Genomic DNA, 21,965 nt, shown 5'->3' on the forward strand with positions numbered 1-21,965 from the left:
CCCAACTTTGTCCCCACATCTCTTAAGTGACAGGAAGGCCAGCACTGCCCATCCTTCCGATGGTCACACAGATGTGGTGTGGCATCCTTCAGTAGCTCTGGGACTCGTGTGGACTATCATAACCAACCCCCAACTGCCTCCACTGTCCCAAAGGAGAGAGTCCCTAGAAGATGACGTCAGCATGGTGTTGAACACTCAGTGAGCCAGGAACTGCCTGGATGCATTGGCTGTCTGTGTCTACATGCATGTGTGCAGCACACAAGCATTCAGATACACAACCCTAGACCCTTGTGCATCCAGAATGCTCACTGATGGAGCTAGTGGGTGGAGCCAGTGGCTCAGCTCTGTGCATTGTAATATTGTTCAAACAATTAACTAAGGTGCTGCTTGTATACGAAGTCACCACAGCCCAACAGATATCTACACCCTCTGGCCACCTGGGCCACAGAAGCCAGATGCAGCTGGCACTGGAATAGGCCACAGACTCACGGTAGGGGAGCTCACCAGACATGAGATTCAGGCACTGCACGGATACCAGTGCATCCAGGAAGTCGGGGTGGGGGAGTCTGCTTATGTCCCCAGCACCCCATCCAGCCCCACCAGGCTCCACAGAGCCCTATCTTGAGCCTGCCTTCTGTGTGTCTGACTCTCCTGGGGGACAAGAGCAACCAGCCCCTTGCTGACCCAGCATGAGCTTCTTCCTATTGAGCCCCAAGCATCCTCTGAGGCCTGAATGCCATTGGCTACATAAACAATGGGCCCAGGCACGTGCAGGAGCAGGTGGGACAGGCACTTACGCATCCTCTGGCTGCCCAGCGCGATCAGGTAGTCGCTGCCCTGTGAGGAGGGCAGGTCAGAGCTGGTGATGACCACAGTGTCGGGACCCATACAGTGCAGCAAGTCCATCACCTGCCAGCAGCAAGGGAGAGTGTCAGCATCCACACACTGGGGCTCTCCCTGACAGGCAAGCTTCCCAAGGGGACAGGGGGACAGGCCCCGGTAGGTCATTGTCCTCTCTGCAATTAGAGATGGAGCAGCCAGGCATGATCAGCGTGTTTGATGGGCTTCTGGAGAACCTGAACATTGCAGACACGTAGCCAAGCCAGTGCCCAGCCACCTGCAGTCACACCATTGGGAGTTGAGAGTGTACAATGAGGAAGCAAGGGGGTCACACCCCAACTCCTGAGGACCTAGGAAGCTAGTCATATCCACCAATGAGGAGCAAGCTTCCCTCTGAGCTGGCTTGTATTGTTTTTTTTTTCTTATTTATTTATTGATTGAGACAGGATTATACTATACAGTCTTGGCTGATCTGAACTTGTATGTAGACCACGCTGGTCTTGAACTCAAAGAGAGGTCACTGCATCTTTCTTTTAAATGCTGTGAGCCATGACACCAGGCTCAAGTGGGTTTAAACCTGATGGATACCCTAGTCCGCATTGCCATCCTCAGAGGGCACACTGTTGGGTGCCTATACAAGCGGATCAAGGTGTGGACTTAGCCACTGTCCACTCAGAGGGAAATGACATACATGAACTTATATACTACACACACTGTACTCTCTAGGGTCACAGAGGATGGAAAGAATGGTTTCAGTGGTATATGGAGCTGCTTGGGTTTGTCACTGAAAATCCCCATCAAGGGGCTGGAGGGATGGATCTGCACTTAAGAGCACTAGCTGCTCTCACAGAGGACTCAGCGTCAGTTACTAACACCACCATGGTGGCTCTCAACTGTCCTTAACTCCAATTCCAAGGGATCTGATACCCTCTTCTGGCTCTGAGGATACAAGACATACACATGGTGCACACATACACATGCAGGGAAACTCACAGAAGCTACAAATAGATAAGTCTTTAAAAATGGAAGATGCCCTTTAATCCCAGCACTTGGGAGGCAGAGGCAGGCAGATTTCTGAGTTCAAGGCCAGCCTGGTCTACAAAGTGAGTTCCAAGACAGCCAGGGCTTTACAGAGAAACCCTGTCTCGAAAACCAAACCAAACCAAACCAAAACAACAACAACAACAAAAAAATGGAAGATGCCTATCAGCCCTGGACACATGTAGCTCCCAGGCCCAGTGAGACCCTTCTCGGTGGCTCCTTCCTGCCAACTGCTTGTTTCTGGGTAGGATGGTGTGAATTGAAGCTAACCAGAACAGTGTTGGGACATGATGGTGATTCAGGTGCCTGGCACACAGCAGGCTGTGTGGCTCAATAGATGAGATCATGTCCAGAGCTCACACAGTGCCTGACACACAGTAGGCATTCATCACACACACTGACCGCCCTGGACTGATGTGTGAAAAGACACACTGTACTCTGAGGCCACAGCTGAGTGGCCCGCAGACCCAGAGTCTTAGAAGGATGATTGCTGTCCTCCAAAGCATGGTGACAGCTGAGCTGTATCACGAGGCAGCTGAAGCCATGAGCCAACACAGCACACTCCCATCAGAAGAAGCTGGAGGTGGAAGGACCTCTGGGGGCCACAGAGGGAGTGTACCCCACCTGCCCCTGCATTTTGGACCTTCACTCTCCAGAGCCGAGAGAGAACACTTTGCTGTGGCAGCTGCAAGGTCACAGACAGGGGCACATGGTGGACTGAGTATAGAGCTGACAGAGATATCAGTCAGTGACAAGGTGCACATCACACCCAGGGTCAGAACTCAGTACCCCCCAGGTACCCATGCCTTCCTGAAGAGGGGGGTCTGTCTCCTCCCCCGTGAACAGGGCAGTGTGTGAAGCTTCCTTACCTCGAAGGCTTCTTCTTGGCTGTGGATTTTTCTGCCACTCAGCAACCTGGGACACAGATGGGAGGGGTGAGCCAGACCCTACAGTACAGCCATCCCGACGCCCGCCTGACCTACATCCCCACAGGAGCCATCACAGCATCTACTGGCCACAAGAACCAGGCAAGGCCTGAACACAAAATGAGAGGTGGGAAACTCAAGGGTGATGTGTGTGGTATGGGAAATTGTATACATGGTGATGCTCCCAACAGTGGCGAACCCTACAGAGGACCGTAGTCAGAAGCAGCACCTATGCGCCCACTGACTTCCACCACAGCTCGGTCAGGTAACCAATATTCAAGGAACTCTGAGGGCCGGAAAGACCAGCACTCCCCACCTGTCTGCCTCAGCCTGCTGCAAGCAGAGGGCCCTCAGCTGCTGAGTCTAGCCACACCCACCAGTGAGTGTGTATATAGGACCTGCAGGACTCTGCTTACAGGGCAGAGAGGCCTGTGCCCTGCCAGGCTGGGTAACTGGCAGTGTTTTTTGGAAGCTGGCTCTGTAGCTAATCAGGGCCATGTGAGCTGAGCTCTGAGAGAGATCTGCAACCTGCAGCTCCACCTGAGCCTTCCCAGCCACATCAGCCCTCAGTTGGACATGCATGACCTCTTTGTCTCCTTGGAGCATCTGGCCAGCAGGGAGGTACTGTGGACCAACAGGATCATGGACCAAGAACCAGAGGGCAAGAGTGCTTGTTATTCCCTAGAACTACTCCAGGGTTAGGGTCCAGGTTTACAGGCCAGGGCGACATGATCAGTTTAGTACAGGCCAGGCTTTCTAAGGGACACCTAGAGGCCTGAGGGGCATATGTGGGGCTGCCAGGGCACATGTGAAGACAGGCCCAGGCTCTGCAGGGCTCTCTGGGTTATCTGGTCCTTGTGGCCACGTGGTTACTTACTCAGCCTCAAACTGGTTGGGAGTGATGATGTCAGCCACGGGTACCACTTTGTCCCTGTACACGGGAAGGAGGTCCTGGGGAACATACTGGAGAGCACAGGAGACAAAGGAGGAGGCTCACTCACATGGAAGGAGCCCAGGGGGAAACAATCCCAAAGCCCAAATCCTGAGGGGACACCTGGCATTGCCACCATNAGGAAATACACAACTGAGGACCCGCAGACCCGAGTCATGGGTGACATGGACAGAGAAGGGCCTGGGGCAGGCCCTCAGCTCACTAGAACCAAGAAGGGAGGAAGGGAGATAGGGAGCTAAGACACAGGACCACACAGGGTGACTTAGGCAACATCAGGCCTTCAGGCCCTGCCAGCAGGAACCATGAGTTCTCTGTAGCTCAGGCTAGAACCAATTTTTTTCCAAGTACTGCAGTTACAGGTGTGACTCCCCAAGGCCAGTTTAGAACTATCTTTACCTTTTGTTTATTATTACCTCCACGCTGAGGATGGATCCAGGGCCTTTTACCAGTCAGGCTAGCATGGTCTACTACTCCAAGCTCGTTTTTTTAAAATTTGGATTCAGCCTAGCTTCAAACTTGCACTCATCCTGCCTCAGCCCCCAAGTAACTAGGATTACAGATGCCCACTGCCTGCCTCCTGACATCAGAGTCCCACGTGATAGGGAAAATAACTGTTTGCTCCCATGATGCTTTGCAGCACTAGTATGCGGTCCAGGGTTCCAATCTCTGCCCTTCCAGTTAACCTGGAGGCCTAAGGTCCTACCCTGATGGACACCTGCTGACTGGCACAAACTGAAAAAGAGCTAAAGATAGATTGGGCCACCTGCAAACTGTGACCCCTAGACTTGGGTTTGATCATGGAATCAAAAAAGTTCTTACATATCCGTGTTTGGTGGCTGATACACATCTCAGTGGCAGAGTATGTGGCTGGTAATGTGAGAGGCCACGGGCTTGACCCCCATGATGCCTCCACTGGTCGGAGGAGCACTGTCCTGCAGTCAGGGGCAAATGGCTAGCCCTCCTCCCTGCCGCAGCTTCCAATCAAGCTTTCTGGGAATACCATCCACAACAGGAAAACCTCATAGGACATTCGCTTCAGTGTCTATACCTGGAGGGTTATTGAACAGCTCGCCCACTGTTGACAGACTGTCTATGGCTGTCATGGGACACATGGGCAACCTATGCAAGGCATAGACGCTACACACCTGCCTGTAGAGGGCCACCCTGGTTTACCTGGGAAGGGGACCCTCACTTGGTTCAAAGCAGATGACAGACCATACGTTAACAGTGGGCGGTGTGAGTCCACTCACCATGGAGCCTTCCCCATTCCACTTGTCGCCCATCACAGGGTCACACACTGCAGGGACAGAACATCTGGTCAGCAGCTGCTTGCTGTGGCTTCCTACCACGGATATGTGCGCTGTCTGCTTTTTCTTTTCTTGTTTGAGACAGGGTCTCAGTGTGTAGCCCAGGATAGCCTTAAACCCACCTCCCACACAATATGCCCAGCTCCACACCCACCTTTTTCTCTTAACTGATAGGTTAAGGCAGATTTCCATAGCGACTGCCCTACCTGACATCCACATCAGCAATGCAGGGCTCCGAGCTCCCCACAGCCTCGACAACTCTCACTGTTTCTATTTTCCTGCAGCTTTTATGTGTTTTTATTACACTACCCTAGATGGTGCAAGTATCTCATTTCTCAATTTTTAAGCTTTATTTGATGTGTATGAGTGTGTGCCTGTATGTATGTACATCTGTACAGGCATGTATGTACATGCAGCACATGTGCAGATGCCCAGGACGTCACACAAGAGCAGGAGATCACCTGTAACGGGACTTACAGGCAGCTGTGAGCCACCAGAGTGGGTACCTGGAACTGAACTCTGGGACAGACTGGTACTCAGGATCCAGCCTTGGACTATGAGTCTGGTAATACTATCTCTGCTCCATGTGGCACACGAATCCTTGTTACCTGGTCGGCAGGGTAGTGTCCCCCACTCTATGCCGACAACTATGCAGGTCACCTCCTCACCACCACCTACAACAGTTTACCCTGCCTGGGGTATCAACCGAGCCTCAACCTCTTTAAGGTCAGACCTCTTGCACCTTGGGCACCCCAGGCCTTCCTCCATAATTAACCCCTTCTTTCTCATGCCCTCCATGTGAAACCCTAGGGTCACCCTGAAAAAAAACTTCCCAATCTTCCTGATGATGAAGCCACAAGGCTTCTCCTTAGAGGTCTCATAACTAATAGGTAAAGACTAGGCAGGAAGAGAGGTGGCCAGAAGACAGAAGTGTGTGTGGGGGTGTTCCCTTCCCTGTTAGGAGCAGCATAAAGGGGTACTAACCATACACAAGGTGAGAGTTCTGTTGCTTCAGCTCCCGCACAATGTCCACTACCATGGCCAGGAAAGACTTGTCTCTCGTGTAACCTTGGGAGGAAAAAAATTCAGGTTTATCCGCTCAAGACAGGGCACACTGACCACCAGACCATCTCCATCACAAGTACCATTAAACCAAGCTAGCATCTGTGTAGGGACAGGCCAGACGCTGTGGGTAGGGATACAGGATGTTCCCAATGGTCTGTACTCATGGATGGGAAGACAGGAAGATCCCAGAAGTACATGAGGGGTTTGATGGAGGTTTGATGGATGGGAGGTTAGATAATTGACATGTAACTGAACTTTCAAGACATATCTTTCCAAAAAAATATTTATTTTGTGTGTATGTGTGTGTGCCTGACTATGTCCACGCACCAAGTGTGGGCATGAGTCCTCGGAAGTCAGGAGATGGTGTCAAAACTCTTGGAGCTGGCATCACCTATGGTTTTGAGCTATCACGTGTGTGCTGCAAACTGACCCTGGGTCCTCTGCAAGACTGGTAAGTGCTCTTAACCACGGAGCCATCTTTCTAGCTCCTGTGTCTCTTTCAAAGCTTTTAGAGAGATGGCTCCGTGGTTAAGAGCTGTTCTGCCCCGTGTCCTAAGTTCAATTCCCAGCACCTACATAACAGATCCCATGGGATCCAATGCCATTTTCCGGTGTGCACCAAACACCTATATACATAATACAGAACTAAAATTTCGGGCTGGCGAGATGGCTCAACGGGTAAGAGCACTGACTGCTCTTCCAAAGGTCCTGAGTTCAAATCCCAGTAACCACATGGTGGCTCACAACCACCCATAATGAGATCTGACACCCTCTTCTGGAGTGTCTGAAGACAGCTACAGTGTACTTACATATAATAAATAAATCTAAAAAAAAAAAAAAGAACTAAAATTTCTTTTTGGAGGCAGGGTCTCACTCCAAAGCTCTGGCTCATCTACAAACTCAGTATGTAGACCAGGCTGCTGCCATTGTACTCAGAGTGCCACCTGCCCGTGTGTAAGGGGATTGTAGGTGTGTGCTACCACCACATTCAGACAAAACATGGCACTTTTAACCATTTACAGAAAACTAAGTTGGGGGCTGCTATGATGGCTGACTGAGTGGGGATGCCTGTTGTCAAGTCTAAAACCCAAAATCAATCCCTGGAACCTACATGGTAGAAAGACTCCACACCCATGCTTTGACACTGTGTGTGTGTGCGTGCAACTGTGTGAATATGGACACACATGTGCACACTTGTGCACATAAACACACAACATATTAGACTAATAGGTAGTAAATATAACCAGAAACATAACAGATGACTTTTGGGTAGCAGTATTGCACCCTCAACCTGGGGTGGCAGGGGTGGGACGGGATTCTGATCTACAAGTGCCTCTGCATGGTACTGGTGCCTAGACACCCCAAGACCCTCTGTGAAGGAGGCAGGAACCAGGTAAGAGCCCAGGGAGGGAAATCTGGGCCGATCACTGTCCCCAGCAGGATGGGGACCCTGGGGCTGCTTACCAGTGAGCACGTAGTCATATTTATTGACATCGTTCACCTTGAGACCCTCGTATAGCTCATGAAGTTCCTGGGACTTCAGCACCTGGCCCTTCCAATGGGCGTAGCCTGCAGGAAGAAAATAAGCTCAGTGTGGATGGGGGAGATCAGGCTTCCCTTGTGGCCATCTCAGCTTATGACAGGCCCCTCCCCTCCTTGAGGTGGTCTTCTGAGGACTGGCCTTAGCCCCAGACTGGATGCCCTGTGCCCAGAGCCTCAGTGGGACCCTAATACCCAAAGCAACCCTGTTCCTACACTGGGGGCTGAACATCGGTCTCCACCCTCCCAAGCCTGTTTCCTATCAAATCAATACAGGGCAGTAGAGACTCACTCGGTGCCCCAGAAGATGGGACATGGGTAGGAACTCATGGGCACACACACAGCTGTTTATTACTCTATTCAACAGGACATCTCAGGGCAGCCCACCCAATCCCTACCCCTGAGCCCAGTCTAGTCCCCAGTCTCCTCTATGTGTTTCTAGCCAAAGCCAAGTTGCTGGGTCGCTGTTGCCTGACACCCCTGGCAGGTAAGGGCTTATCCTGTCCCCTCCCACTCTCTCTCTCCCACAAACAAGTCAAATCCCTGCCAAAACAAGTCATGGGTCAAATCCTAGCAAGAGACAAGCATGAACAAGAAATAGGTCTGGTCCGGGCATACAACCTGCCCTTCTAACTGATATGGCCAGGACCCCAGGCCTCTGGGACCCTTCTTGAGATGCAGGACACCTGGGGACCCACTCTACAGAAATATAGATGCCAGGTGGGGCCAACCACTGACACCCTGAATTTCACCAAAGCAAACTATGTCCATTCAGAATCTTTAGTCTTCCAGGTACACACACAGCCCCTCTAAGGGACCCAGGTGTTTTTAGGGCCTGTGGAAAACCAGCTGGAGCACAGCATGACCATGATCCCCCACAGCATGGCAGTGATCCCTCCCAGAATGATGGTGATCCCACGCAGCATGCTCCTCTGAACTGAACTCAACCGCACTGCTCAACATCCAAACTCTCATTTAGACACAAGTAAGAAATAATCCTCAAAGCATCAGTGAGAGTCAGTGGGGTCCAGGCAGTTCACTGGAGGCTCTGGACCATCTGGGACTTCAGATGCATGGGCACGGGTACTGAGCAGCCACTGACCATGAAGGCCCACTGTCAGCTCCTATCCGAGGCTCCTATCTTCCTCCCTGTTTAAAGCCCATTACACTCGGAAGTGTGTTAAATCCAGCTTCTACAGCTGCCTGGTGACCAGCTGGGCGGCTCTGGGACACTTTGAGCTCCCAAAGTCCCCTCTGTGTTCAGAACAATGTCAGGACAGGCACTATTAAACACCAGAATGGCTTTGTTCTCTTGCCAGCACAGAGAACAGGGAGAGCTACACTCTCCATGGATGCCAGAGGCCGCAGGTCAGGGCTGTGAGGAGCACACACTTGTACCAAACAATTCAAGGGGCTTCCAAGGACAGTTCCTTAGCAATAAGCAGTGCTGTATTTGGGTCCCCAGAACAAGACACACACACAGACACAGACACACGCATGCACACACACACACAACCCTTCCCCTGGTGCTGGGGCTGAGTCTGGAGCCACACGGAGGCTCTCCCATGCATAAGGTATTGCCATAGTGGAGAAGCACACATCCATGCAGGTCACCAGCTAACTGCAGGAGGATACAGCGGCACTCTCTGGGACTTACCTGTTCAGCTCCCCTACCACAGCAGGTGCCATGGCTGCCAGCTTAGTAGAGGAGGATGCTGAGGCAAAGAGAGCTTTTCCCACCTGTCAGCTCCAGAACAGTGGGCACGCAGATCAACATGGTGTAAGGGTCCGCCCTGCACTGAGTGACCCTTCTGGGATCCATCCCCCTCCAACCCATGCCCACCTCAAGGAGTGGTGACCTCTCCCCCAGGGCCAGGTTACAGGCCAAGCTCAGGTCCACCATGACAACCACCTTGAAGTCCTACCTGTGTGGTTTGAAAACTGCACAGAGTTCACGGCATCAACCTCAAATCCCAAAACCTGCAGGACAAGCAGAAGAGTGTGACAGTGTCCTTCTGTGACCCCTAGAACCCAGAGAAGGGGTCTCCTCCATAGTTGGAGTCCCAACTTGAGGAGGGTAGCAAGGAGACCAGCCAGGTGGCTCCCAGGTAGGAGGACAGCAAGGTGGGAACACGAACCCCTGGCCAAGCCAGCCAGGTGTTTGTGTTTCAGGGCCACACAAGCCTGACCCCATGGTTCAGTCACTCAGGAAAATTACCCAAAAGGCCAGGGTGGAGAGACCCCTCCCCCTTGCCTTTATGCACTGAAGGATTTATGCAGCATCCTCAAAGAGCTTACTGGTGGACAAAGAACCCCCCCCCGCTCCCCCCCCCCCAAGAACCTGTCTGCCCAGTTAGCAAACAAGGCCATGTCAGTTTCCAAACCCACCCCTGAGGGGTTAAGAGCCAGACCCAGCAGGGAGGGTCAACTTTATACCAGCCTCTGCCGCACCTGCCTGCTGGTGCTCTTTCTCTTTCCTTGTCAACCAGGGAAAGGTTTCACGTCAGGGCTGAGGTCCCCAAGAACGACCACATTTATTGATCAGTTTGCCTCTCTGAATGGCCTCTCATAGCTCTTGTGGGAGTCATCCAGATGTGACAAATGGGCTTCCTGAGACACTCTGGGCAGAGGCTCTATGTGTGTCAGCTGTTTTCCCTTAGCACACAGACAGCTCACTAAACCAAACTGAATTGTGCATCTCAGAATGTACCTAAAGCCATCACTGAGAGCAAAAGCCTTTTATTTTAAAATAAGAGGCCACACTGGTGCAATACAGTCAATAACGTCAATAACGTGCTTTCCGTGTGAGCAGGAGGACCTGAATTCAGTCTCTATAACAAACTAGAAGTCCTAGTTTGTGGTCTGTGGTGCTGCATGCCTTGGGGAGGCAGAGGAAGGCAGATCTCTGAGTTTGAGTCCAGCCTGGTCTACCAAGAGAGTTTCAGGGTAGTCAGGGCTACACAGAGATACCCTCTCTTGAAAAACAAAACCAAAACCAAAAAACAAAACAAATAAGCCTAATATGGCAGTGTTGGCCCACGAGTCCAGTGCTAGGAAGGGTTCCTGGGGCTCTGTGGCCAGCCAGCCTAGCCTAATTGGTGAACTTGAGGCTAGTTAGAGATCCTGTCTCACAAAACAAGGAGGGGACTGGGGACAGGGTCCAGCAGTTAGAGATGCTTCCTGGGCAATCACAGAGACCAGTGTTTAGATGCCAGCACCCACTGTAAGAAGCTGGGTGTTCTGTATACACTTGTAACCAACTCCAGCTTCTTAGGGGATTGAGCCAGGGGTGCTGGAGCTTGCTGGCTTCCAGCCTGGCTGAGAAAACAAAACAAAAACCCAAAAAACATGTGCCCCAGGTTCAGGGACACCTCACCTCACAGGAACAGGCCAAGAGTGAGGTAAACCACCTACCCAGACACCAATAAGTGAACCAATCCTTTTTAAGGGTAAACATCTGGAGAATGGCACTCAGCGTTTATCTCTGGGCCCTCCCCATGCACAGGCAACCATATACATAGGAACCTTTCCTCTACATACTAAAATGAAAGAGGCAAAGGATTCTGTCTAGACGGCCCAGGCCAACCAGAAGCCACTTTCAGACATGCCCCGTGTGACGCTGAGTTAGAGAGTTTCTGCCTGTTGCCTTTTCTATTTCTCTGCCTCTTCACACTTGGCAGCCTTTGGGTGGTCCGCCTGCCAGAGCTCCCCCTTTCTCCCTCAAGCCCCTCCTCCCCAGATATACCATTCCCCATCATCAGGTGGCTATCCCTAGAACCAGAGCTCCTCTTAGTCCAGGTCCCCATTCCCCCAAGAAAAGCCACACCCAAAATCCACTCTATAGCAATGCCAGGCCAGGATCACTGAACAAGACCCCAAGGAAACACACCCCATAATGCAGATACCACCAGTAGGAAGACAGGCCAGAAAGAGGGCCTGCCAGGGTGTGGAAGTCAGGAGCCCAGAATAAGGAGGAACTGGCCTAGTGGCCATGACTCTGCCAGTGTACAGAGACAGGACTCTAGAGGGACAGAGGTCAAGAGTATGAAAACCTTCTAAGACCTTTTCCAGAACTGCAATGTAAACAGAGAGCTGAGGACTCCCCCCACCAGAGCTCCAGGACACCTGAACAAAGCAGCCCTGTGACTCTGACCCACGGACGGCAGAGGGGAGAGATGGCAGTGACCATGGAGTGACAGAGAACAGGACCCTTCGTAGCATGCCTTTAAAACCCCAGACCGGGGGTTGGTGAGATGGCTCAGTGGTTATTAAGCACACTGGCCGCTCTTCTTCTTGAGTTCAATTCTCATCATCTACACAGTGGCTCATGACCATCTATATATAATGGGTAATACCCTCTTCTGGCATGTAAGTGTACATACAGACAGAGCACCCCCAAATTTTTTTTTAATGTAATTAAATAAATTACAAAATCAAAAAACTGGGCTGGAGAGATGGCTCAATGGTTAAGAGCACCAACTGCTCTTCCAGAGGTCCTGAGTTTAATTCCCAGCAACCACATGGTGGCTCACAACCATCAGTAATGGGAACTGGATGCTGTCTTCTGCTAAGTCTGAAGACAGTGACAGGGTACCCACATATATGAAACAAATATGGTCAGAGTGGGGCTGGGAAAAAAAACTAAAAAAAAAAAAAAAAAAAAGCCCAAAATATTATAACTGAGAGACGGCTCAGAGTTTTTAAGGGCACTGACTTCTCCTCCGGAGGACCCATTCAAGTTCCAGCAAACACATGGCACCCTCACAACTCTCCATAACTCCTAAATCTGACACTCTAAAATGGACATACAAGCAAAACACCAAAGCACAAAAGAAACAAACCCAGTACATACATAGGAAGTGGCCTGGCTCACCTGCAGAACCGCCCCGACAAGGCAGGACAGCCTACGGGTCAGCAAAACAGGGCACAAAGAATGAGAGAGCCCAGGAGAGAGAGCAACGGCACCAGGAGAATGACTGCCCTGGAGGCGAGAAGGTGGGGTGCTGGGTGCTGGTAACACGCCACACACACACTCTGTGTATTGGGTTTTGCTTTGTGCTAAGCCACGGAGCTCAAGTGCTTGCGGTTTGCATTCAGAGACTCATCCAGTTGAGCCAGTATTTACCACCAGAGCCACGTGATAGAAATTAGCAGTGGTTTTAATTCAGAAATATAAAAATGGCATTTTTTTTTTTGCTCGCACCAATATAGTTTCCGGCGTCTCAAATCCCTTAAAATTCTCATCAACTGTGATGGGCCAGGCTGGAAGCGGCGATGACACGCGTCCTGGAAACCCTGCCAAGCTGTCCTGTACCGCTGCTTCTGTGTGTGTTGATAATTAATCCTTCGGAGCGGGCGCACGGATCTGAGAAATTGGCTATTTTCTGCTTCTGAATGATGGCTCTGAGCCACAACGGTAGCATTTCCGTTTCAAATCTGACTGTCAAAAGTGGTGTATTAATCAGTATTTCATACGTCAGTTTCAACATCTCCAGAATCCGCCTCCCAAAGCGCACATACAGAGCTCAGCCATCCTCAGCTGAGAAGGCAAGGACGGGGGCCTGGCGTCAGGTGGTGACTCTTTCTCTTTGCGCTAGTCCATCCTCTGAGAGGCTATGGCTGTAACTCTGGAGTTCACTTCCCTGCAAAGTAGTGGCTCTTGGCTGAGTACTTCCAACAGGAAGACAGTGTGCCTCTGCACTGACTCTCTGGTCAACTCTTCCCCAGAAGCATTCTTCTCCGTTTTTTTCAATTGTTTTTTCGAGACAGGGTTTCTCTATATAGCCCTGGCTGTCTTGGAACTCACTCTGTAGACCAGGCTTGGCCTTGAACTCTGAAATCCACCTGCCTCTGCCTCCCAAGTGCTGGCATTAAAGGCATGTGCCACCACCGCCCAGCTGTGGTTAGTTGTTTTGAGACAGGATTTCTCTTTGTAGTCCAGGCTGGCCCCAAACTCTGAGATCCACCTGCCTCTACCTCTAGACCTCAATGTCTCAACCAAGATGTATATTAGAAAAAGCACCTATTATTACAAAACTCCGTGGAGACACAGCTCTAGCAGATGTAGGAGGTCTGGCTGACCACGGAAGCAGTGACTAGTGCTGGAGACACACTGGTACTGAGAGACAGCTGTGCTGAGAACCACATCTGGCTGAGGTGCTGCTTGGGTCGGCCTCTCAGAGTGTCCAGCAGGAGGCAGAGCTTCCGGATCTGTTGGTGGATGAGTCTGGGGGCTGGGCAAACAGGACAGCATTATTCTGTGGAGAAGCCTCAGACTGTCCCCCGCGGTAAAACATCCCACCACAGCCTGTTATACTTTCTCCCTTCCACTGTCAGGGCCACCAACGTCCAAGAGTGCAAAAGGCACCCAGGAAAGAGAAAGTCAAAGAGAAGCTTGCCTTTCCTACTTCCTGCGGCCCCTGGCTGCCAGATGAGGCTCCTCCCCTTATCCCTTATGCAATCCCCAGACCCCGCCCCCACCCCACCTCTCCAGCAGTGACGTGTGCTGTGCTGGGGTGGCTGCTGTGGGCAGGTGATGCACATCTCAGGGGCCCCTTGTTCACCCTCATAGCTGCATTACCAAGCCTCCAGCAAAGAGGCTTGCACAAGCAGCCTGAAGCCATGCAGCCAGATGTGGCTCATTTAGAGCAACAGCTCAGCTAATCTCTTCTTCCAAGGGAGGCAGAGCTGCTCAGCACAGCAGGAGTGGGGCGAGCTCTGGAATATTCCAGTGTGGTTCTTCCACAGGCATCTAGGGACAGAGAGGAGTGTGGGGGTGGGGGAGGGGGGGGAGACAGGCTGAGCCTCACAGGTGTTTCCAGCCCTGGACACCCAGTCCCAGGCTGATGCTTAAGCCTTTCACAGATGGGAATCAGCAAGCAGGCTGGGCAAGAATCCTGGGACTGTTGTCACCCTGAGCAATCTAACAGTCAAAAGTCACACATCCCTTTCTGTCTCCCACCACTGGTCTCTGATCAGCTTTTGCACTCAGCCAGACCACACCCTCTGCTCTCTGTGGTGAATTGCTACTAGACAGCTTGCATCATACACAGCATCTCCTCTCCTACCCTGCTCACTCCAGGTCGTGTATCCACTGCCAGCCTGGCTCACAGCCCTTGCTGCCAGGAGTACAGTGCTAGGCAGGCATAGCCTGGGACTATGTGCAGCTGTTGAGGTCTGCCTGTGTTGGGTGGGCTGTGCTGAGCTCACTGTGGGATCCTTAGGATGACCGTGTCAGCATGGGATGCTGCCAGGTCACTATGAGACTCGGTAACCCAAATACATGCTCTGGATGGTCACAGAGAAGCAAGTGGGTCAGGAGATTCCCACCACCTCCTTTGTCTCCTTGCTGGCCAGTTCTCACATCTGGCTCAGACAGCTGGGGGTGGCTGAGCTTCTGGAGAGGGGCAGGGGGGCTGCCAAAACAGCATTCCTGACCAAGTGAGTTGCTCAATGTGGCCTTAGATCACCCCTAGAGGCCACTGCCTCAGAGCAGTCCCTGCTCTGGTCTAGGGTCACTCTACCACAGGGTGTCCTGCACACTGCCCCCAGGATGTCCCAGAGTGGGTGGGGGCAGTAGGCTCCCACTCATGGGATCTCACAGCCACTCACAGAAGCTGGTCTCTGGGTAGGCCATGCCTTGTCTGCCTCAGTGCTGTCCTCAGTTAAGCTACATAAGAGGCTGCTTTTTCCAGGAGACAATTGAGGGTAAGAAGACAGGGCAGGGGGAGAGGCATCTCCAGATGGCATCACAGCCACAGAGGTGTCACAGCCACGTGGCTCAGAAGACCACGGCTATATGCAGAGTTTGGGGACCTCAGTCCCTGCTGCTCCCTTTCTTTAACAAAGGGGCATCTTGACATCACCAAGTTTGCAGCCTTCCTCAAGACCCTAAACGTGGCTGTTTTTCAGATTGTGCTGAAGGCAGGGTACAGTCCTCTCTGAAGGCAGATGGAATAGGGACATGATGACCCCCCTCCCTACACACAAAAAGCATGGGTTGGTTAAAAAAAAAAAAAAGTGGTTAAGAGCACTGCTCTTCTGAAGGTCCTGAGTTCAAATCCTGACAACCACATGGTGGCTCACAAACATCCAGTAGGAGATCTGATGCCCTCTTCTGGAGTGTCTGAAAACAGCTATAGTATACTTAGATATAATAAATCTTAGAGAGAGAGAGAGAGAGAGAGAGAGGTGGAGGTGGGGTGACTGGAGAGTTGGCTCAGTGTTTATGAATACTTGTTATTTTTGCAAAGGTCCAGGGTTCGATTCCCAGCACCCACATGGAGCCTACCACTTCCATGTGAGCATGGAAGGGACAGGCAAAGCACACACAAAATAAAATACATCTAAAAAGAGAGAACATGATGGCAAGTCATGGTGCCAGGAAGGCTCTGCAGACACACACAGGACTCAGATATATACACATATACACACCCCCTTGAGATGATAATAAAGCTTTCCTCTTGCAGCAGAAAGTGGGGTTGGAGGTATACCTGGGAGTATTTTTACTCATGTATTAGAAGGGCCCTGGGCTCTATCCCCGGCAGCATTTAACAATGGTATTGGGAAGCCGGGCATGGTGGCACACATGAATCCCCACACTAGTGGTTGATGATCTGTGTGACTTTCAGGTCAGCCAGGCCTACATGATGAGACATTGTTTTAAAAGGGAGGGGACAGAGGATTAGGGCAGGGCTCAGTCGACTAGCTAGTTAACACTCTTGAGGCCCTGGGCTCAGCCCTCAGAACCACAGAAAACTAAGAAGCAAGACAAGGTGGTGCCTGGTAGATGGGAGCAGGTAACAAGATACACTTGCTTTCATCCTTCCCTTCCCTACCCACCTACAGACTAGAGCCAAAATGGCAGGAAATCCCCTCTTCCCAGGTGCTCCACTGAGGCAGAGTGAGAAAGGGGGAGGGGTAGGAGACCAGGAGTCTGTCCCCACTGGCCCTTTACCCTCTCCCTTCTCTGCAAACTTTGAACTATTCCACCTGGTAGCCACCTTCTGTGGCTCTGGTCACATGAAATCCTTGGCCAGTATAGCCTGGCCTGGGGCCAGAAGCAGAAATGAAAACAGGGACAAGGTTTTGCTGCCTCCTTGGAGAATTTGTTTATCCCCGCTGCCTGTGGGATACCGGAAGGGTGAGCCTGGGAGAGTCTGCAGGGAGCTTTGGGGAGCCAGGGCTGATGGTCCAGGGGCGAGACAGTCTGTGACACATGGCAGAAGCTAGAGGCAGCTCCCCAGGCACAGGCAGAAGCCAGGCCCAGCACCAGGGACACTAGCTAGAAGTCCTGGTACTAGTTCATCAACAGCTTGGTGCAGGGGAAGCCCAGAAATATCTGGTATGAATGGGCAGCCACCTGATGGTGGAACCTGTAGACACCTGGGTCAGTCCCAGGTGGGCACTCATCTGCCTGGAGCTCCTCTGGGATTAGCACTGGGACAAACTTCAGGGTCCCAGCCCAAGGCTACATCCTCTCTCTTCCCTCCATCCCCCCCACCCTTTTTTTGAGAAAGGATTTTTCTGTATAGCCCTGGCTGTCCTGGAACCCACTCTGTAGACCAGGCTGGGGCCTCGAACTCAGAAATCTGCCTGCCTCTGCCTCCCAAGTGCTAGGATTAAAGGCGTGTGCCACCACTGCCTGGCTATCCTCTCTCTAGCTCTGCTTCCCCACATTTAGTAATGTGAATGAGATCTGCACTCCAGGTTGTACAGTAAGAATACATACACCCCGCCTCCACTAGCACAGCTCTGGACCTGGGGGTGTTCCTCTTCAAATAGCTCCTCAAAGACTGGAGAGTGCTGGCCCCAGGCCACCATAGACACTGCCAGTGCCAGCGCCACTGTGCTCACTGAGGCTTTCCATGTTGGAGTGTCCTTCATCTCTACTTCTCCCTGTCCAGGGCTGCACAGAGGTGTGGTGAACTGCCAAGAGTCCACATGGACCAGGATGGAGTCCCTAGGCCCGTAAGCACCTCTCAAGACCCCTCCCCTGACCCTTACCTGCTGCAGAACTCTGGAGAGAGGGCCCTGTACCTTCAATGGGCAGTGCGTAGTAGAGCATGCCCTAGATGTGGGGGTTGCAGGTGAGCTGACCCTGAGGGTATGACCACAGCAAAGCTAGTCCTGCCTCTCGTCTGCTGGGCAGTGGCTGGGATAAGGAAAGAGATGTTGTGGTGGTATGAATACATCTGGCCCCCAGGGACTCATGTGTATCAATGCTTGGCACACAGGAGGTGGCACTATTAGGAGGTATGGCCTTTTTTGGATGGAATAGATGTGGCCTTGTTGGAGCAGAGCAAATGTGTCACTGTGTAGATGGGCTCTGAGGTCTGTTCAAGTTCCACCGAGTGCAGAAGAGCACCTCCCCCTGTCTGCCCAAGGAATAGACTTCTGCTACCTTTGGATCAAGATGTAGAACTCTTGGCTCCTCCAGTACCATGTCTGCTTGCAAGCTGCCATGTTTCCTCCCATGATAATGGACTGAACCTCTGAAACTGTATGTAAGCCAGCCTCAATGAAATGTTTTCTAAGGGTTGCCTTGGTCATGCTGTCCCTTTACAGCAATGAAACCCTAAGACAGATGCCCTCCTTCCATCCCTTGTCTCTTGCCACCTATGGCAGGCGGGAGAGCTGGTCCCAGGGTCATGAAAGTAAAAGAACTGGCCCTTGTCTCTCACAGGCTGTAACACTCAGGAGAATGGGCCCTGCACCTTGCCTGGGCAGCAGGATAGGGCTGGCTCTGGTTACAGGGGTTGCAGGTAAGCCATCTCCAGTGCCTGAGAGCAGAAGAGCTAGCCATGCCCCTCACCTGCTCCACTCTAGGAGAGCCAGCCCTGCATCTCTCCCTGGGCAGCACAACAGAGTCATAGCTGAAGGCCCGAAATCCCTCCTTCTTGATGGCTGCTCTGTTGGATAAAAGCTTACCTCTTTTCCAACAGAGGGTATAGTGGGCTGACCAGCTCAGGCACCTCTCAGGCCCAGATCCAGGGCTTTGAATTGGCCCACCTTAGCATCTACCTCATCCATGAAGTGCTACTGTGTGTGATGGAGCTGGTCCCACAGATCAAAACTACAGGATCTCCATGACACAGGGCAACAGTGGGAAATCTGAGGGGAGTCCCAGTGTGGTTCCAGTATGGATGGTGTAGCAGAGGCCCTCCCTGTACCTGACAGACTCATTGCAATGAACGTTTACAAGCAAAGTCGGTGTGGACATAAGGATACACTGTGGGACTCAATACAGCTTCCACAACGAGATTGTTTGCCCTTCTTTTTTTCCACTGTTGGGGGGAGGGAGGTTGAAAGGGTTGGTACAGGGGGAGAGATGAGTGGGATTGGGGAGCATGATGAGAAATTCACAAAGAGCCAATAAAAGGTGAGAAGGAGGAATGAGAGAAGGGGAAGGGATCCCCTCCCTTGAGCAGTTGGAACCCCATATCTTCAACCTGAATAAGGACACTGAGCCCTTGATGCAGTCTAGAGGACAGACGACCAGGGGACCCAGGGACAGTGTGCTAGGTGAAGGAAGAGTACCAGCAAGTGGAAGAGACAAGCAACGCAGGACGTGGGGCCTCAGAGGCCGGCACACCTCTGCCCAAGGTGAGGGGACTGCATGACGCTCAGCCTGGCCCCATCCTCTCTGGCTGTCCCTATGCCCCTTTGCTCCTTAGTACAGTCTTTTTTCAAGACAGGGTTTCTCTGTGTAGCCCTGGCTGTACTGGAACTCACTCTGTAGACCAGGTTGGCCTTAAACTCAGAAATCCACCCGTCTCTGACTCCCAAGTGCTGGGATTAAAGGCGTGTGCCACCACGACCGGCTCCTTAGTACAGTCTTACTTCAATGACCTTGTTACCCCAATCCTGGCCCCTTAAGCTAGAGAGCAATGGCAAAGAGCATGAAGCACCAGACTGGTGCATTCTGGATAGAACAAGAATGTCTACACTAGACAGTGTGGGTGAAGCACTGTTTATCAACCAACAGGGGCTCAAACACTCAGCAACTGCCCTTGCCTCGGACTTTGATCTCCTATGCTGTATAATAACAATCAATTGCTCTATTTGTCTGGCAAGCAAGCCTGATTCAGGACAGCCCTCTATTGTCCTTAAACGCAGTTCCAGCCACCAGTTTTCCTTCCAAGTCCTTCTTTCAGGTCCATGGTAGCCAGAGGCTACACCCTAACATCTCCCAGGAATCAGTATAATGGCTAGACATGAGCGGAAGGGGAACCTGCCACCTTGCTCAGTGACCAGCCAAAAAAGATACATTGCAAGAGGCCACCACCTGGTTGCCCAGGCCAGCCCAATCTTCCTGCTGGACCGGCCAGGCAAGGAAGCTCCAGTCAGCTGACATTGCCTATGGCCCCTATTCTAATGCCCATGACACCCTGTTTCCCTCCAAGGGCAACCAGTCACAAGCAGGAAGCACCACCTGCCAGAAATGATCAGAGACAGCCTCATTCATCACACACCTCACAGGAGATAGGATCTGGGAAGGCTGCAGTCCTTCTAACAGGTTGCTTCCAAAGCCAAACTCAGCAAACTATGCTTTCTTTTAGGAATAGAAGCAAGCACGCGGGAGATGCAGAGTGGTTCCAGCCCCATCTCTGCGGGTGACAGACCACCCTAAGAGTGTTCGGACCCAAGCGTGGGCCCAGCTTCCTCCTTGGTCCAAGTTCATAGAATGGGTAGAAGCAGAACGTGGATTTCTGCAGAGAGCGAGCAATCACTAGCCAATGTGTCTACCAAGAGGCTCTCCGCGCTCCCAAAGGAAAGGATTCTCCCAGCTCAGCATTTTAACGCTTCGGGAAGCCCCCGCCCACTGTTGGTCAGGCAGGAGGAAGCAACAGGGACCCTCAGGGGCTACCATGTGCGCCACAGCCGGGCAGGGGGCTTCGTGCCACCTGCACCACCCCGCTGTAAGCTCCCCAGGGTAGTCCACGCCCCCGGCCTGCCTGCGCCAGGATCTGCCCTCAGCGCGCCCAGCACTCAATGGGGACCCAAAAGGATGGCCACAGGGGGCCAAGGTCATTAGTCGGAAAAGGCCACGCAGCGAACCCGTAGACCCGCAAGCGAGAAGCCCGGCCGGGTTACATAAGCAGTGGAGCGCATACCTGCAGAGGGAACATGGCCGCTCTGTTACCCACGTAGCCACGGACAACATGGCTCTGGATGGAGAGCACCCGGCATTCGCCCTCCATGCCGGGAAAGCTGTAGTGGCGCGTGGTCCAGGTGGTGTCACAGGCTGGGGTTGCTCAGGCCGCTCGCTCGGTTTCTGCTCCGAGCGCTTTAAGCACGCGCAGTCGCAGGCGCTCCCCGCCTCCTCTGACCTCAACAGGCCGGCTGCTAACCCGCGAGTCCCGCGCGGCGAGGGGCGGGCTGAAGGCGGTGCCTCACGCAGGTCCCGCCCCTCCAGGCAACGGGACCTGTGGAATCCAGCACTTGAGCTCCTTCCTCTGTGCTCCATCACGTGGGCGCACATCCCCTTTTGCAGTCCTGTCTCTGCGTCAGGGGGCTCGCCTGTATCACACTCCACAGCACAGTTCTTTCAGTACACACTGTTCCGCCTCCTTGGCCCGCGGCGCTGATCACTCCATGGGAGGCACACTCCAGAGCTGCTGTCCAAAGAGTTCCCACTGAGCTCCAGAGCCTGAAGACCCTCAGAGATTAGGAGAGCCTTTCCAGCCACGCGGCCTGCGTGGAATCCCAGACCCAGTAGGGCGCACAGGCATCTGATCTCAGGCTACCCTGAGTCAGGAGTCACGTGTCTCTTCTCAATATACTAGAGATCTTCTCTAGGCTCAAGTCTGCTCAGAGCCACTCATGGGGACAGATTTGAAGGGGCTGCACTGGTCTTCCCCTCTTCACTACCCACCAAGTCTTCTCAGTCCTAGGGAAAGTGCACCTCTCTTCCTGTCCCATCTCCAGACCTACACTTGGCATTCCTGTCGTCATGGACACACCAGGGTCACAGATCAGTGGCACAGGCCAGCGTGTCAAGTTTGCTTTATCTTGGTGAGAGTACTGGGGGACCAGATCTGCTCTGAAGAGAAAGGAACATTCCCATTGTTTGGGGAACAGATCAGAAAAAGGAAGTGGTATTGAGAACTCCGTTGGTGGTGTGCATACCAAGGCCCCAGCACCAGAAAAGCTGAACCAAGTTGTTAGGAAGGCTTGACTGGAATGAACTAAATGGAAGTACATTGGAGGAATAATTAATTGCTTGCTGATAGTAACGTTTACTGGATACTATGTATGTGCTAAATATTTCTTGTAACTAAACCTTGCTAGCTT

The 21,965-nt window shown here is 52.3% G+C and overlaps 1 protein-coding gene across 1 annotated transcript in view; it reads right to left on the minus strand.

Annotated features, from left to right (window-relative positions):
• Positions 1–21,000, minus strand: part of Pdxk (pyridoxal kinase) — a 25,290-nt gene extending 4,290 nt beyond the window's left edge. Inside the window, exons 1-8 of the mRNA XM_021174523.2 lie at positions 20,786–21,000; positions 9,596–9,650; positions 7,596–7,700; positions 6,051–6,134; positions 5,010–5,056; positions 3,685–3,770; positions 2,751–2,796; positions 798–909 (exon numbers count right to left, since the gene is read on the minus strand). Of these exons, the coding sequence (XP_021030182.1) occupies positions 798–909; positions 2,751–2,796; positions 3,685–3,770; positions 5,010–5,056; positions 6,051–6,134; positions 7,596–7,700; positions 9,596–9,650; positions 20,786–20,872 (622 nt within the window). The 5' untranslated portion in view covers positions 20,873–21,000. The remainder of the gene's footprint in view (positions 1–797; positions 910–2,750; positions 2,797–3,684; positions 3,771–5,009; positions 5,057–6,050; positions 6,135–7,595; positions 7,701–9,595; positions 9,651–20,785) is intronic.
• Positions 21,001–21,965: the final 965 nt, after the last annotated feature.

Source organism: Mus caroli, chromosome 10 (genome assembly GCF_900094665.2).
Source record: "Mus caroli chromosome 10, CAROLI_EIJ_v1.1, whole genome shotgun sequence".
Lineage (NCBI taxonomy): Eukaryota > Metazoa > Chordata > Mammalia > Rodentia > Muridae > Mus > Mus caroli.